Genomic DNA, 14187 nt, shown 5'->3' on the forward strand with positions numbered 1-14187 from the left:
GGATCGCTGCCGAGTGCAGATCCTTTTTAAGTCTTCACATACCTCAACCACCCATTAGCACCCCATTATAGAATTTGTATTTGGGTATCACCGTGTGTGCGTGCGTGTGTGTGTATGTGTGTGTACTGTGTGTATGGATGCAGGTGCTAGAAAGCAGATATGCTGTTGAAGGGCTAACAGCGAGGAGGTGACACTGATAAAAAAAAATAAGGAACACCAAAAAACAGAAGGGTGTCTTTATAAGATCATGGTTGTTCAGTGAAGACATGTATACTTTAGGATGTAATATGAATAAGTGATTGTTTTTCTCCTTTTCTGTACAAGCGTTTTTGTTATTATGTTAAATTCTCCTTCTAATCAGTTGTTAACTGTGAGCTTGAATGCTAATAACTCAAATGAATCTTTTATGAGCAACATCTTTTTGGAGGAATATCTGAAGTGTCTGATAAGATCAAATACATTTGGAAAAACCAGCAAACTTGACACTTCTATAATTGAGGAAGTGTGAGATGTAAATGTGTTCGCAAAAACATCTGTTCCTACTTTAGCCATTTCTATTGCAGCATCAAGCTAAATAAATAAATCTCCTGAAGTCCCCTCTGGCTTTAATGTTAACATTAGATTCAACTTTCGAGTTTATGTTTGAGTTTTTATTCCACAGCTCAAGTTGAACCAGAAGTGAAGCAAAAATGATGTGAAAAATGTGAGTGTTAAATGAACTTATTCCTTCTTTTTTTTGTGTTATTGTTTGACACAAAGGTCTGATGATCTTGATACACACACACACACACACACACACACACACACACACACACCAGTACAGAGTCAGTGAGACTCTCCAGGAGGTCCAGCAGCTTCCTCCCATCCTTCAGGTCGGAGAACATGTCTTTGATGGGCGTCTTCCCCGTCTGATGACAAGACATAATATGAATAATCAGAATACAGCAGAGACACCAAGTATGAGAGCTGCAGCTCAGAAATATTCATCAAGATATTGTTACATTAAACAAAACATAAACAATCCAAACACGTACACAACTACAATTGTAGTTCAGAGTTAGAATTATATCTAATAAGTAAAAAAACTAAGACTTAAATTGCTTGATCGCTTAAAGGTCCCCTATTATACTGTTTTTCATCAATATATTATAGGTCTCAGATATACACAAAACATGTCTCTGAAGTGTTTGATCATGTATTGTAGTATCCCATAATCCCCTCTGTTTCAGCCCTGTTTCCAAAGTGCTGATTCTCTGTCTGTTACTTTAGATGAAAATAAGTAACATAACACTCCCCACGCCCCTCTGAGAGAGATTTGGTTAAAAAGAACACAAGAGCCGCGTTCACACCGCAGTACTTTTCCCACTTTAATTCCGATATAGTTCCGAAATGTTGCGTTCACAACAAAAACAGCCGGAACTAAAATTAGTTCATGAGAACCTTTTTACCCCCTTTTCAGTCCCTGCTAGAGAGCAAGTACTTCCGTGGGAGAAAAAGGTTCCTACTTCTGATTGGCTGGGCGGAATGCAAACCACGCCCCGTAAAACTCCCAAAAAGTTTTGTGAAGCCGCCATTTTTTTATCCTTGCATTAGCATGATTAGCATTAGCATTAGTTAGAGAGACTAACTTATGGCAAAACTAAATAAAACATTGGAGCGGTGGAGATGAGGAGGTGTCGGCGTTCTGGCGATTTACTCTGAAGGCTTCAGTAGAAGATGCTGGGAGTCCCAGCAGCTTCTACTGAAGCCAGTCCCTAACTCCGGGGACTTCCGGCCGGGGACTCCGGGTGGCAGTATACGCCGTGAAGTTGTTTGTGGTCTGCCAGTAAACCCAAAGCAGAAGAAGAAGAAGTGACGACAGCAGCTTCATTTGCCTAATCCTCCCTCAGGGATTTATTCCGGTGTGAACGTGATCTGTACTTAGTTCATCAGAATTAAAGAGTTCTGATGAACCTTTATTGGAAAAGTACTGCGGTGTGAACGCGCCTAATGGTGCTCTAGGAGGAGATTCAGGTGATAAGGTGGGGAGGGTGTTACCTTGGTTGGTGATTGGCTAATGGTTACACAAGCCAAAAAAACGTTATGACATCATAAAGTGGCCAAAATCTGATCAGCTCATTTTCAGACATTGGATCAGGACAAAAAGTGAGAGAATCTTTTTTCCTGAAACTTATGTACAGTTACATGTTTATGTATAAAAGACATGAAAAGTGGATTTTGCACAATAGGTCCCCTTTAAAAATACAATTTAGTAGAATCTACTGTAAATAAAAAAAGACTAATTTGGGGCGTTCAACAACACAATGCAAATCATAAACATGAAACATGATGCAGGTATTTACCTGAAGCTATATTTTCAGTGCCAAATACAAAAGACATAAAGACCATTTGGCAGAACTTAACAACTGCTGTGAGTGCCATGAACATTCAGCACTTGGAAACCATCGAAAGCAGAAAAAAGAAGACAGAGTGAAACTAAGAGCATAGCAGAGGTCCAAAGATTATGTTGGCGGGGGTTATGAGTGCAAATATTTAAACAAGACAAGTTTTCTAAATCAACCTGGAATATTTAACACAAAAAAACAGGAGCACACATGTAAAGCCATCAGCACTCTGAAGGAACGTTACCTTTGACAACTGTGCATTTATCCATTTGGTGAATGTTTTCTTCTGTACTGCGTCGTGCTCATCTGCAAAACATAAAGAAGACGGGTTGTTACAAAGGGGAACCGAAGTATAAAAAAATGTAACATTATCAGTATATACGGTTAGTCTTATGATGACGGCATAGAACATCGCGATCACTCAAAGTCCATTTCAGGAAACCAATGTATTCTCAAAATAGCATGCTGGTTGATTGTAACCAGAGGCATCAAGGCTTAAAAGCATCATGATCAATGTGGGGATGAAACATCACAAAATGACAGTGAGAAAATGCAGGCAAGAGGGGTTTTTGGATAATGTATACAAAATGTCAAAAGGCGTGCTGCGTCGGTAAAGCTAACACGCCAAGTTATCATAGAACAGCCCATTGTGCACCTGTGCACACGCCTTTGCCCGTTTATAATGTTCCCCTGGTCTCTGAATCCAAATTGTATAAATATTTCACATTCTCTTCCCGCTTGACTCCCTCCCTGCTCCTTCTTTATTCTCTCCAGCGTGGCTCTCTTATAAAGCTTCATTGTGTTTCAGGCAGAGGGTCAGCTGCTTTGATGTGCCTGGGCGATGGCTGGCTACTGTAATGGATCAGAGGAGCTCATTCAAAGCCTTCAACTTGTCTTGGGAAATGATGTGTCTACTTTATCCCACATGTGAAAGACTATGGAGAACAGTTATTTTCAATTAAAATGTCTTTACAATTATTGTTTTATCGTGACGTAACAGGGAAAACTAAACATATTCATATGAATCTTTTACCATCATAAGGCAGATTACATTTGGGGACACAAACTGTAATTAGAAATAATTGTATATAAAAAAAATACGCCTCTGCAGACAGACAGTGATGAATCAAAAAGTGGAAAATCTGTTTCCATGTTATAAGATTATCAAAATGAATCAATAGCATCTTTGAATAGCGGCAGTTTAGGGAACTTGTAAAGCAGGTAAAAGCTTATAGGGGTTGAGGTTTCAATTGTTTTTAACATCCCATAATTCAGTAAATGTTATCCATGTGTTACTTTTTACTCTACAGACAAAAAAGCTGAAATGCAATCAGTACCTGTACTCATCTTATTGAGCTGACTGGTAAACAATATACATTTAAAACTTAAATGTTTACCATTCGTTTAACTAGTGACTGCTTGGTACCGGTGAGTCACCATAGATGCATTTTAGTGTTGAGATGGTGGTAGTTTGGAGTTGCGAAAATACAGCCTCATGCTACAAAGTAAAGTATAAGAAAGAGTTATACAGATTTAGAATTTGGAAAAAGGGAACACTTGTGTCCAACATGTTCTTTCACTTCTCTGAGTTTAGGTATTCAAATAAGTACTGGGGTAGAAAAAAAAAATTAACATTTGTCATTATTCTTTGTGTTTGACAATTAATTGACAATATCCAAATATTAATTATGAAAATAAGCACTCAAATGAAGGACACATTTGAATTCCATGGAAAGAATGAATCTTGTACATTCATGTAATCGACAATCACATGAAGTGTTGGATCGTCAAACCAAAAATCATTACAGACACAAAATGTCATCCCTTAACAAAGTTCAGCAGCGGTATGAAGTGTAGCAGCCAAATACAAGACAACAAGTTCTTCAATAGAATTTCACAGAAATGTACGCCTGAGGGAACGTTAGTAATACGTCAAAAAAAACCTGCTCCTCAGGTACAGATCAGCATTTTAGTCTTCCATGCTTTGCAAGTTAAGGTTGGGTTTTGTTTCTTTCTTTCTCATGAGCCCTTCCTGAACTGTCACCTCTTAAATAACCAGTTCATTAAGTTTTCAGTCTTTTCTCAAAACTGTACACCCGAGGGATCGATTCAAACAATGAATTACATTTGCATCTGCTTCTAGCACCATGACAGAAGTCCAAGACTGTAATAAAGGGGTAGAGAAGTGGTGAAAATGAATGTGTGTATGAACGTAAAACCGCCACTGTCATTCAACTAACCTCTGTGTAAAGCACCATGAACTGAACAAAAGGTCAAAGGTTACGATCACCAGGCCCAGCAGTCGTCTGCCTTTTTGTTTGGGGTGTGTGTGTGTGTGTGTGTGTGTGTGTGTGTGTGTGTGTGTGTGTGTGTGTGTGTGTGTGTGTGTGTGTGTGTGTGTGTGTGTGTGTGTGTGTGTGTGTGTGTGTGTGTGTGTGTGTGTGTGTGTGTGCGCACAGCCGCTGGCTTGGTGAGAAGGGGCAGAAAAACAAAAATGTTCTGCAGAGAGGCCAGAGGTGGGGGTGAGAGAGGTGAAGAGGTGAGAGCGTGAGATCAAAACCTGTTGGGAGAGAGAATACCTTTTGGAACTATGAAGGGTGTACGTATAGATAGCAGGACTGTAATTCAACATTATTTGTTTCATTATCGGTTCATTCATTCCTGGATTAAACATTTGGTATATAAAGAATGTCAGAAAGTATATGTGAGGTCTAAAAATGTCTATTTTAGTCTAAATCTCAAAGATATTAGATTAACATGATATACAAACAGAAGCAGGAAATCTCCACATGAGGCTGAAACTGCATTTTCTGCCCTTTTCGGATGAAAAAGTAATAGTTAGGGATCATTTTGCTGTTGATCGACTTGTCAATTAGTGAACTAAATAATGTGTCAGCTCTTATGTGTGTGTGCGTGCTATAAAGATTGTAAAGACCCTTTAAGGGAAATGTGTAATCTGGGGCAATACAAATAAACGTAAGGATATCCATCAATATGTATAAATGTAGAACGATGTGTTTGAGGAACACTGACAAAACTATTTGTGCCATTCACAGAAGGAATTAGAAAAATATATTTTTGATGTCATCTTAATGCTCCAGCAATGCCATAAAGACCAGACAATACGTTTTCTACTAGGAACACATTTTTTGGAGGGCTATTTCTGGGGAAAGAGACAAGTGGAAGGGACAAAGGCAGGAGATGCTTCCTAAACTGGTATTGCACTGTGTCCTCTTTCCTGCGCTATTGTTTTGAAAGTGCTTTGAACGTAACACTGTAAAAAGGCCCTCCTGAGAGTGTGTTGACCTGTTTTTCCACATAAATCTCAAGCAGCAACAATAACACCTGAAGGTTTCTTTCTCAAGAGGCGAAGAAGACAAAGAGGTGAGGGCCTAAAGGAGGTGATGAATGAAGAAGATGATGGAGAAAAGGATACAGGGGACAAAGAAGGAGTCTTTGGAAAAATAAGACGACAGCATGATTGACAGAGGGGCCCAGTAACTGATGGAGATCAATCACAGAGGGAAACGTACAGGTGGAATGGTTCAACATGTCCTGACAGACAAAGAGAGAGGAAGAACGAAGACAGGCAGACCAGAAGCAGGACAGGTACAGTACAGGCATGCTTTCAACACTATATCCATTTTCCTTTTATAAAAAGGCTCCATGTGGAGGCCTCCTGTCTTTACAGCATTATCAGCACCGTGAGGAGGCCCCTGAGGAGGAGAGGGTCCCTGTGGGCTCAGGTCTCCTGGGCTCTGCACCTTACCACCTTGGCAGTACAATACACCCGATTCATACACACTGCTCCTCCTCAATCTGTCTGCTGCTCCTACTCACCACAGCACAGGAATGTCTTACTGCAGGAGTGATCAAAGCAGCGACAGGAGAGTGTGTGTTTGTGCAAGTTTGTGTGTGTGAGTGAGAGTCGTAGAGACAAAACATACCCTTACCAAAGGGAGTCTGTATATACACCATTAATACACCATTACATAATACGACCACTCGTGTCTCTTAGCTTACAACTATTTACATCTGTAGTGTACACACAAGTACTTCAGCCAGGGATGTTAGACATGCCACTTACACAGTGACATTTATATGATAGGGGGACTACAGTGGGCAAACTGTGAAATCAGCTGTGGTCCTGAATGTATGTCTGTCCGTCTGGCAAGTAGTTGTTATTCACGGAGACCTGAAGCACCTGAAGCACTTTACACTTCAAGACGATGGGGTAACAAATGATTGGTCGTGCTTTTTACAGCGCCACAGATGACATTTTTCTATGTATTTATTGTCAAAGCATTTCATATATTCATTGCTATCGGGATGTTAACAGCATTCCATGGAATATAACAAAAAGTGTTTGGGAAATAAATGACATACCCCACCTTTAAGGTCTAAGAGGATGTGCAGAGACCAAGAAACACCCACTATTAGAGTCATTCGTAATTTACAAAATACATTAGATGAGTTATTTTTACAAAATCAGCACCCTTCTGATGAACCATCATTTCAAACAGAGGCTGGTCATTTGGCTTTCTTGTGTCAAGGTATGCAAAAAAAGAAAGGCATACACACAAACGGTTTCCTACAACTATGTAAAGCAAGTCTTGATCTAGTACCTTTAGGATTCTTTGTCTGCTGTGTGCAGCTCAAGATGACACCCTGGCTGTTTCATTTATCATTGAGTCCACTACTGCTGCTTAGTGAAGCCTGTCAATATATATTCTTGCCCCGGTATTTGTAAGAACCAAAAAGACGTAACACTAGAGGCATTGAAAAAAGCAAATAGTTTAGATAAATAAACTCCCTTCCGGTAATGTTAATTATTACTGAGGAAATACTATTGAAAGGTTATCAGGACTGGCAACAATCTAGTAAAGCTTTGACTGTAAACCAGTCTTTATGGGTCTCTTTGTCATATTATAAAGATAACTATCCGTACAGTAAGTTCAAGTGAACAAACTGTCTACAGTGAAACAAGAAAGTGACAGGATCATTTCTTTGCAAAGCACATAGTCAACCGATCAATCCATAACTGAACCAATCAATCCATAACAGAACCAAACACACTCACGTAAATTAGAGTTAACACTGTGATGCAGAGTGTTTCTTTTCCTCAACAGCCGAACAGGAAGTACTGCTTATCAGTAATAGTAAATTCCCACTGGTGTCATTGATCTGTACACACATGCACACACTCACCACGTGAGTATTGTGCAGGTTTTCATTCATAACAAAAATATGAATTCTCTCCAGTTTTCTGCACTTTCTGTTAACACTTAAGACTTTGTTAAAAAAGATTAAACCTTCTTCAAAACCATAAAAGAAAGTGTATTTTTTCTATAATAGGACCATGATCTATCCAACTGCCTGGCTGTACTTAAACCCTTGACCCAGTGTTGACCAACATTAAATAAACAAAACAAAAATTGCTGCAAGCAAACCTCTAAACATGATGTAACCTGGCAAGATAAAAGTCACAGACACACATGCTCCTCTAGCAGCCAGCTGGGAACACACAGCAGATGCAGTCTATTAGTGTAGCCCTCTCTCTCTCTCACAGGTGGAGAGCCTGTGACCACACAGCAGGGAGAAGGGGGGACTCGGTGGGAGGCACTGAGGTGAAAATCAAACAAACCATCAGGGTTTCCACGGCAGCATCACACAGTAAACGTGAGGGCTCAGCGCTTTGACAAATAGAGATATTTACTAAGTTAAGCCGCACCACTGAGCAGCAATTACCTTTAGCCAAGTTATATTTAACAGCTAACTCTTCTAGATTTCTCCCAATCATTGTTTCGCCCAAGCTTTAAAACTGCATGCTTGGCCAGTGAATGGATAACCGAATTGCCTTACATTTAGCCAGGTCTGACGATTAGTGAGTGAAAGTTTAAGTGCCAATAAAAGCTCCAGGTCTGTGTTCAGAAGTAGTCACGGTACTCAAAGTCACTGCAAGAAAAATTTACTTTTTCATGCACGCTTCACCTAGATCATTGGTAGTGAAAATTTAAAGACGGCGTATTATTTCTTGGCTATGAAACAACGTTTATGCAGAGATTGCACTCATAAAAAAGTTTCCCAGGGTGAACTTCACCTCGATGGGAGTTTGGAAGGGAGATCAGCTGTTGGCTGTCTTGTCTTTCAGCACCACCCACAGCCTATTGGAGGACACTAATTCACACACACTGTACAACAATCACACTGTTTGGCCTTCAAGCCAACCAACCATTGTCCATCAATCAACTTAAAATACCTCCTTAAATGTACACACGAACAAGTGCACGTAAGACTCAATCTCTTTACAGTTTGATGGCTGAGATGTGTTTTATTTTGACTGTGACAGGAATGCATAGTATTCCTATAATTTCCTCATGCATTCCTCCCCCCTCCCTTCAGAGGTCACTTGTCTAAGCTTGTCCCAGCCAGCACAGCATTGTTGACACTCTTCCCTCGCTAAAATCTGGGAATTTGTAATGAAAACACTTTGAACGTCCAGAAAGATTAGCCCATATCCCCATTTAGCAGCCTGAAAAACGCCTCTGTGGTGCATGCATCGGTGTAATTACGGGTTAGAAAGGATAGGTGAGGAGGTGAGGGGTAATGGAATGTATTGAAGTTAGAGCAGGGTGAGGAGCAGTAAGCTAACCACAGGTATAACAAGTGGCTTGTACAATGAATAATGGATGCTTAGGGGAAGATTCAACTTTAGAGTTTCACAAAAGCATGTTTAACATTAAGTCGAAACTTCTGAAAAAATACTCCATGCAAAATGTTTTGGGTTTCATAACATGATCTAATTGGTTCAAAGCTTGCACCATTCTTCATCAGATTGAGAAATAATCATTGAATCCATATATGATTTGACCCCATGTCTCTAGACTGAGTCCACCACACTTAACTGCCCCACCTGTAGCCACCAAGCCATGTGTCATACACCTGTCAAAAGTTCCTACCTCTGAGTTGTAGCCCATACTCTGCCATATTTTAACATAAGCCGCAACAATCCAGAACCAGGAAGCAGTAAAAGCAACAAACAAAAAAGTAGATAGTCCAAGAGTATCAGCGCAAAACAGAGTTTGACATTCCTCCTCTGCCTCTGTTGCTCCTTGACCAGCGAGGGAGGACTAGATCAGAGGAATGCTGCAGCAAAGAGAGAGGGGAGGGAAAGAGGTACCCTGCCAATAGAAGGAAAACAGATTGGGGGAAGAACAGGACAGGGCAGGCCTAGTGTGGGGAGTGATAATGCATCGTGGGATAGGGGGATGAACACAGGTAAACACACTGTTCGTTACCATTCCTGCGTGCTATAGGGAAGAGTGCATCATGTGCCGTGACACGATGGGAATAAGAGACAAAGAAGATTTCACCCAGAGATCACGCACAAACGCAGACACAACACAAGATTGTTGTGGATGTGATGTGGGGAGGGGGGGGGAGGCTTTAACTTTCTGATCTGCATTTTCTGGAAATCTACCAGACTCCAAGTTTGGGAAACAACGGCCGCCAGCCAACATCAGATCCAATCCCACATGAAATCAGGATTATCCTTACATGGAGATGTTTCACCTTGTGCGCTGTTGCAGCAACACAAAACACAGAATGTGAGCTCAGATATGGGCTCATAAAACACTGCAGGGATTTTAAAAGAAACAAACCCAACAATGGAGAGATTCACCAAAAAAAGTTGCCTTAGGTGAACAGTTCAATTATATGGAAAAAGAGCCTTTTTGAAAAAAGATATAGAAATAGAAAAGGATATAGGATGCAAACGGGATCAATTGATTGAAAAACTATGCAGTGTGAGAAAATGGGACTATAGTCTTATGACCAAAACAATAACCTGTATTTAACTTTTTGCATCTTAAGAGGAACCAATGTTTTAGTAAATATATCTAGAAATGAGAAACATCAAAAACATAACCTAATAGCTGTGGTTGACAAGGTGGTTGCAGGTTATGTTGTTAAAAAGATTATCATATGAAACTACAAACATATGAAGATTGAGTGGTGAACACACACAATATAATTATTTTTTGTATAGCAACAAGAAGAATACAAATAATAAAACTGTCACTGAAGTTACTAAATAAAAGGGCTGTCATATAAAAATCAGTGACAATCATCTGCTTCTATGTTCAGATTAGTTTCGGAGTAACCGTAGTAAACCAGAGCCATATTGGGACATTGGGTCAGACCTTTCGACTTCTGAAAAAAGAGAAACTGGCTCATCACTGTGTGAGATTAGTGCAAACACAGCATAGTTTCCTGTAATGAATCATTGTTACACTTCTCCACAGATACACTACCGATGTGCTCTCGTGCACTCACCTAGATCAAGGCTTTTTTCAGGCTTCCCTTTCCTCTTGAAAAAGTTACGCTTTCTCCACGACATCCACTTACTCAAATTCATTATGGAATGCAGGTATTTTTACAACAAAAAAAGAGCGAGAAAGAAAGAAAAACAAATCCGGAACAGGAAGCGTTGGTGAGACACAGAGAAAAGAGAAAGAGGAAGTAGAGGTGCGAGATCACTTATTGAGTACCCTGGGTTTGTTTATCTGGGGTGCTGGGCGGCGCTGTCAGATTTGACATCACACACATGCTCACACGCTCAACAGGAGGGGGAGAAAAAGTGAGTGACAAGAGCAGGGACTTCTTCAGGGTGTCATTTAAAAAGGTTAGTGACAGGTGACGTAGAGGTGAGTGGGCCATATGTATTGCTGCTAGTGACAGCTGCATCTCCCCTGGAAACACAAAGAACTGACCGGGACAACATTTCTCATTCTCCCAACTAGCAGGGAGCCACGGTAGATAAACATCATCTAAGGTGACCTAAACCCTTAAATACACACCCTGGGCCACGGCAGCCACTTCCTTTGCTACTGTTTACATGAAAGTGAAACCTTTGACAATCAAACAAAAAAACGACTCCAAAGAAATGCAAGTCGCAAGGGGCAAGACAGAGGCTTTGCTGCTGACATTTAAAACAAGTCTAAGAGCCAGCGTAGTGGAACAGGGCAAAGGCCTGAGTCCATTTGCTCATTGACATATTTAGTCCATGAGGGGCAACTGAACAAACAACTGTATTCCCACAGAGAGGGTATATGGCGAGAGAAGAGAGTAGAGGGGGAAGGGGGAGGGAAACAGTTAGAGAAAGTTAAGCTTCCTGTGGTTTTCTTTTCCCTTTATCCTTTTCTTTACTGAGAGGAAGTAAAGGAGGAATACCAACCCGGGACCACTCGTGACCAACTTCCAGAGTCTGATTGTGTTAAATCTACTTCCCTCCCTGGAGACTTGCAGCAGCCGCTGGTGTGCTGGTCACAACTCAGAGGAGTGACTTTGGTGGGGTGAGGCTGGACTTGGCAGTGACTGAAGGAATCAGAGAGCAGAGGGGACTTTCCGCTGCATCAGTCATGAAGCCAGAGACAGGCGTCCTCTTCTGTCATCCCATCCTCCCACAACACTCCAGGAGCATCCGCCAGCAAGATGCTTGAATGAAGCCATGCTAGTGTGATTATGCACTGGCATTAACATATCTGTGCCTCACACAAATACACACAACATTTGTTATTGGTATGTCATATCAAAATCCCTGGTGTGACTACTGGTTAAAAAACAACAACTATGAAGTCATAGATTTTCATTTTGGCCCCAATTGTGCAGCCCTACTTAATGATAAATATCCCTATGATTATTATCTGAAAACACAGCAGTTTACAGGACCACAAAATGCAGGATATTACTGCTGCTTTAAATGTGTTTTAGGATGAATTTTCCCATCAAAAGATCTTTCCAGAAGTGGATCCCCCACACAAGAGTATATGCATACAGAGCAGATGAGTCAGTGGTCCTACCAAAATTGAAGAGAAAGAAATGGAAAAAGCGGATCTCCCTCATTTCCACAGGCCTCCACCCTTGGAAAAAGTAGATTCCCATGTCTACATTTTTTTTTTTAAATCTCCTTGTAGAGTTGCATTACATGTACAGTAGCCTGTCTTTGACTGTCCCTTTTCTACAGTAGGTCTCTCCCAGTCTGTCCTGTCTATCTCTACCGACCACTCTTTTCGGTATCGGCACAACTTTAACACAGTATTAAAAAAACGTTGCACTCGGCTGTTTTAGCCCCATACGCAGTAAAACAAGTGAAACAAACTTGTTAACTGCCTAAGGTAAAAAAAAAACTAACTTTAGCACTATTGAAAAAAAGCATTGAGACGGAGGAATTCAATTCCTTCAAGCTATTTACTCAGAAGAGAAATACCGCTGTAGCTTTAACGGGTTAATTTAAAACTCTCTCTGGGCCTCAGCCTGTTTTTTTGTTTTAGTAAATCCTGGCATGCGAGGGGTCAGAAGGTAGATGGGGCAACGTGGCTTTGTAGCCCTAATGAGCTGGGGGAAAGGGAGCAGAGTTGGGGATTTAAACTGGAAGGGCTTGCTTGGCTTGCTTGGAAAAGGGAGATTCACAACACGAGGAGACTGGTTCATATGTGTTTAACAACCACAAGAACATCCAACTGATCATTTCCTTGCCATTTTCAGCCTTCTCTAGAAGAATTTTAAATGTCATCTGGCCTGGGCGGGGTGTCTAAATCCTGCTGCTGCTGCACACACACATTCACAAGGACCAAAGAGGCAACGTCCCACAGACAGCCACACCCAGGGGAGATGTTTTGGCCAGTGCTCATATTCCTACATTTCCAGCCAGGATTTGGTAGAGATTGTTTCCTCCCACTTCCCATGCAGCCAGATGCAACACACTTGAGTCTATATATATTGCTGTGAAGACTCATCCAGCTTCATTCCCTGAGGACCGTGTGCATCCTCAAAGTAAAAAAAAAAGCTCATGAGAACCCTCGCTGACCGTAGACCCATACAAGAAAGTGAAGCTCAAACACCAGAGGCAATGAAGAAAACTAATTCAGGTCGTGACATCCCAGAATGAAGGGGCGGCCGCAGTGAAAGCTCCTTTGTTTTGATCTGTCTTCAATGCTACCCACACATGCAGATGCACACCCATCATTATGAATTTGCATAACACTGCCACATACCATTGCAATAACTGCTAGAACAAGTTTTCACTGTCATGGCTACATGGTCATTATCACTTCAGATAACTTTAATGTTTTATTCATTCTTGATACAGTCTGTTTCCAAACATGCACTCACACACCAGCTGGAACTTTTCAAAGTGGTCGGTCCACCCTGCTAGCAGCGGCCAAAGCTAGAATTAAGGATCCATGACGTGTATCTTAGCTAGTTTGGTGACAATTCTTCAGAGAATTGTCACCACACCCTCCACACCCTCTGTATAGTGAGACAATACCATTCTTGTTCTCTTGTCAGATACAACAATATGTCATTTAATAGTACAGCATATCACACCCAAGTAAATGGCCCTCTGTATGAACCTGACGTGACACTTGGTTTAATACACAGAACCTAAATAATGGTCAATCAAACCAGTCGGGAAAGCTTTCAGTTCATACTTTGACCTTCTTTCAATGAAGAAATACTATTCAGTTTGGATAAAACCGATGCTATTGGATGCAACCTATTGTGGTTTTAAACAAACTGTTGTGGCGTCACAGACACCTCAACCAAGTCCATATCTAATAGTAGCTCATCACAGGATGCTGATTGGTCTGTAGCATTCTGTAGCAGTGTGATTTGGACACAAAGGTGCCGCTTGAAGCCTGACAATATGGATTTTTTAATCATCCTGTGTTCCCGCATTTTTTGATATTTGCAAGAATCCAGCTAATCTATGTTTGGCTCAACAGGAACAATCCAGAAGGTA

At 40.9% G+C, this 14187-nt stretch overlaps 1 protein-coding gene across 6 annotated transcripts in view; it reads right to left on the minus strand.

Moving 5' to 3' along the window:
- The window catches only part of utrn (utrophin), a gene marked incomplete at its 3' end in the record, with an annotated part of 168395 nt that overhangs the window by 147277 nt on the left and 6931 nt on the right, over positions 1-14187 (minus strand). For 5 of the 6 annotated variants that reach the window (XM_079647050.1, XM_079647051.1, XM_079647053.1 and 2 more), the window contains exons 3-4: positions 2629-2690; positions 816-908 (exon numbers count right to left, since the gene is read on the minus strand). In XM_079647050.1, the coding sequence (XP_079503176.1) occupies positions 816-908; positions 2629-2690 (155 nt within the window). Of the gene's footprint in view, positions 1-815; positions 909-2628; positions 2691-9343; positions 9417-14187 lie in introns of those variants that run through there. The other variant, XM_079647052.1, reaches the window with a different exon arrangement.

The sequence above is a fragment of the Notothenia rossii genome (assembly GCF_949606895.1).
Source record: "Notothenia rossii genome assembly, chromosome: 8".
NCBI lineage: Eukaryota > Metazoa > Chordata > Actinopteri > Perciformes > Nototheniidae > Notothenia > Notothenia rossii.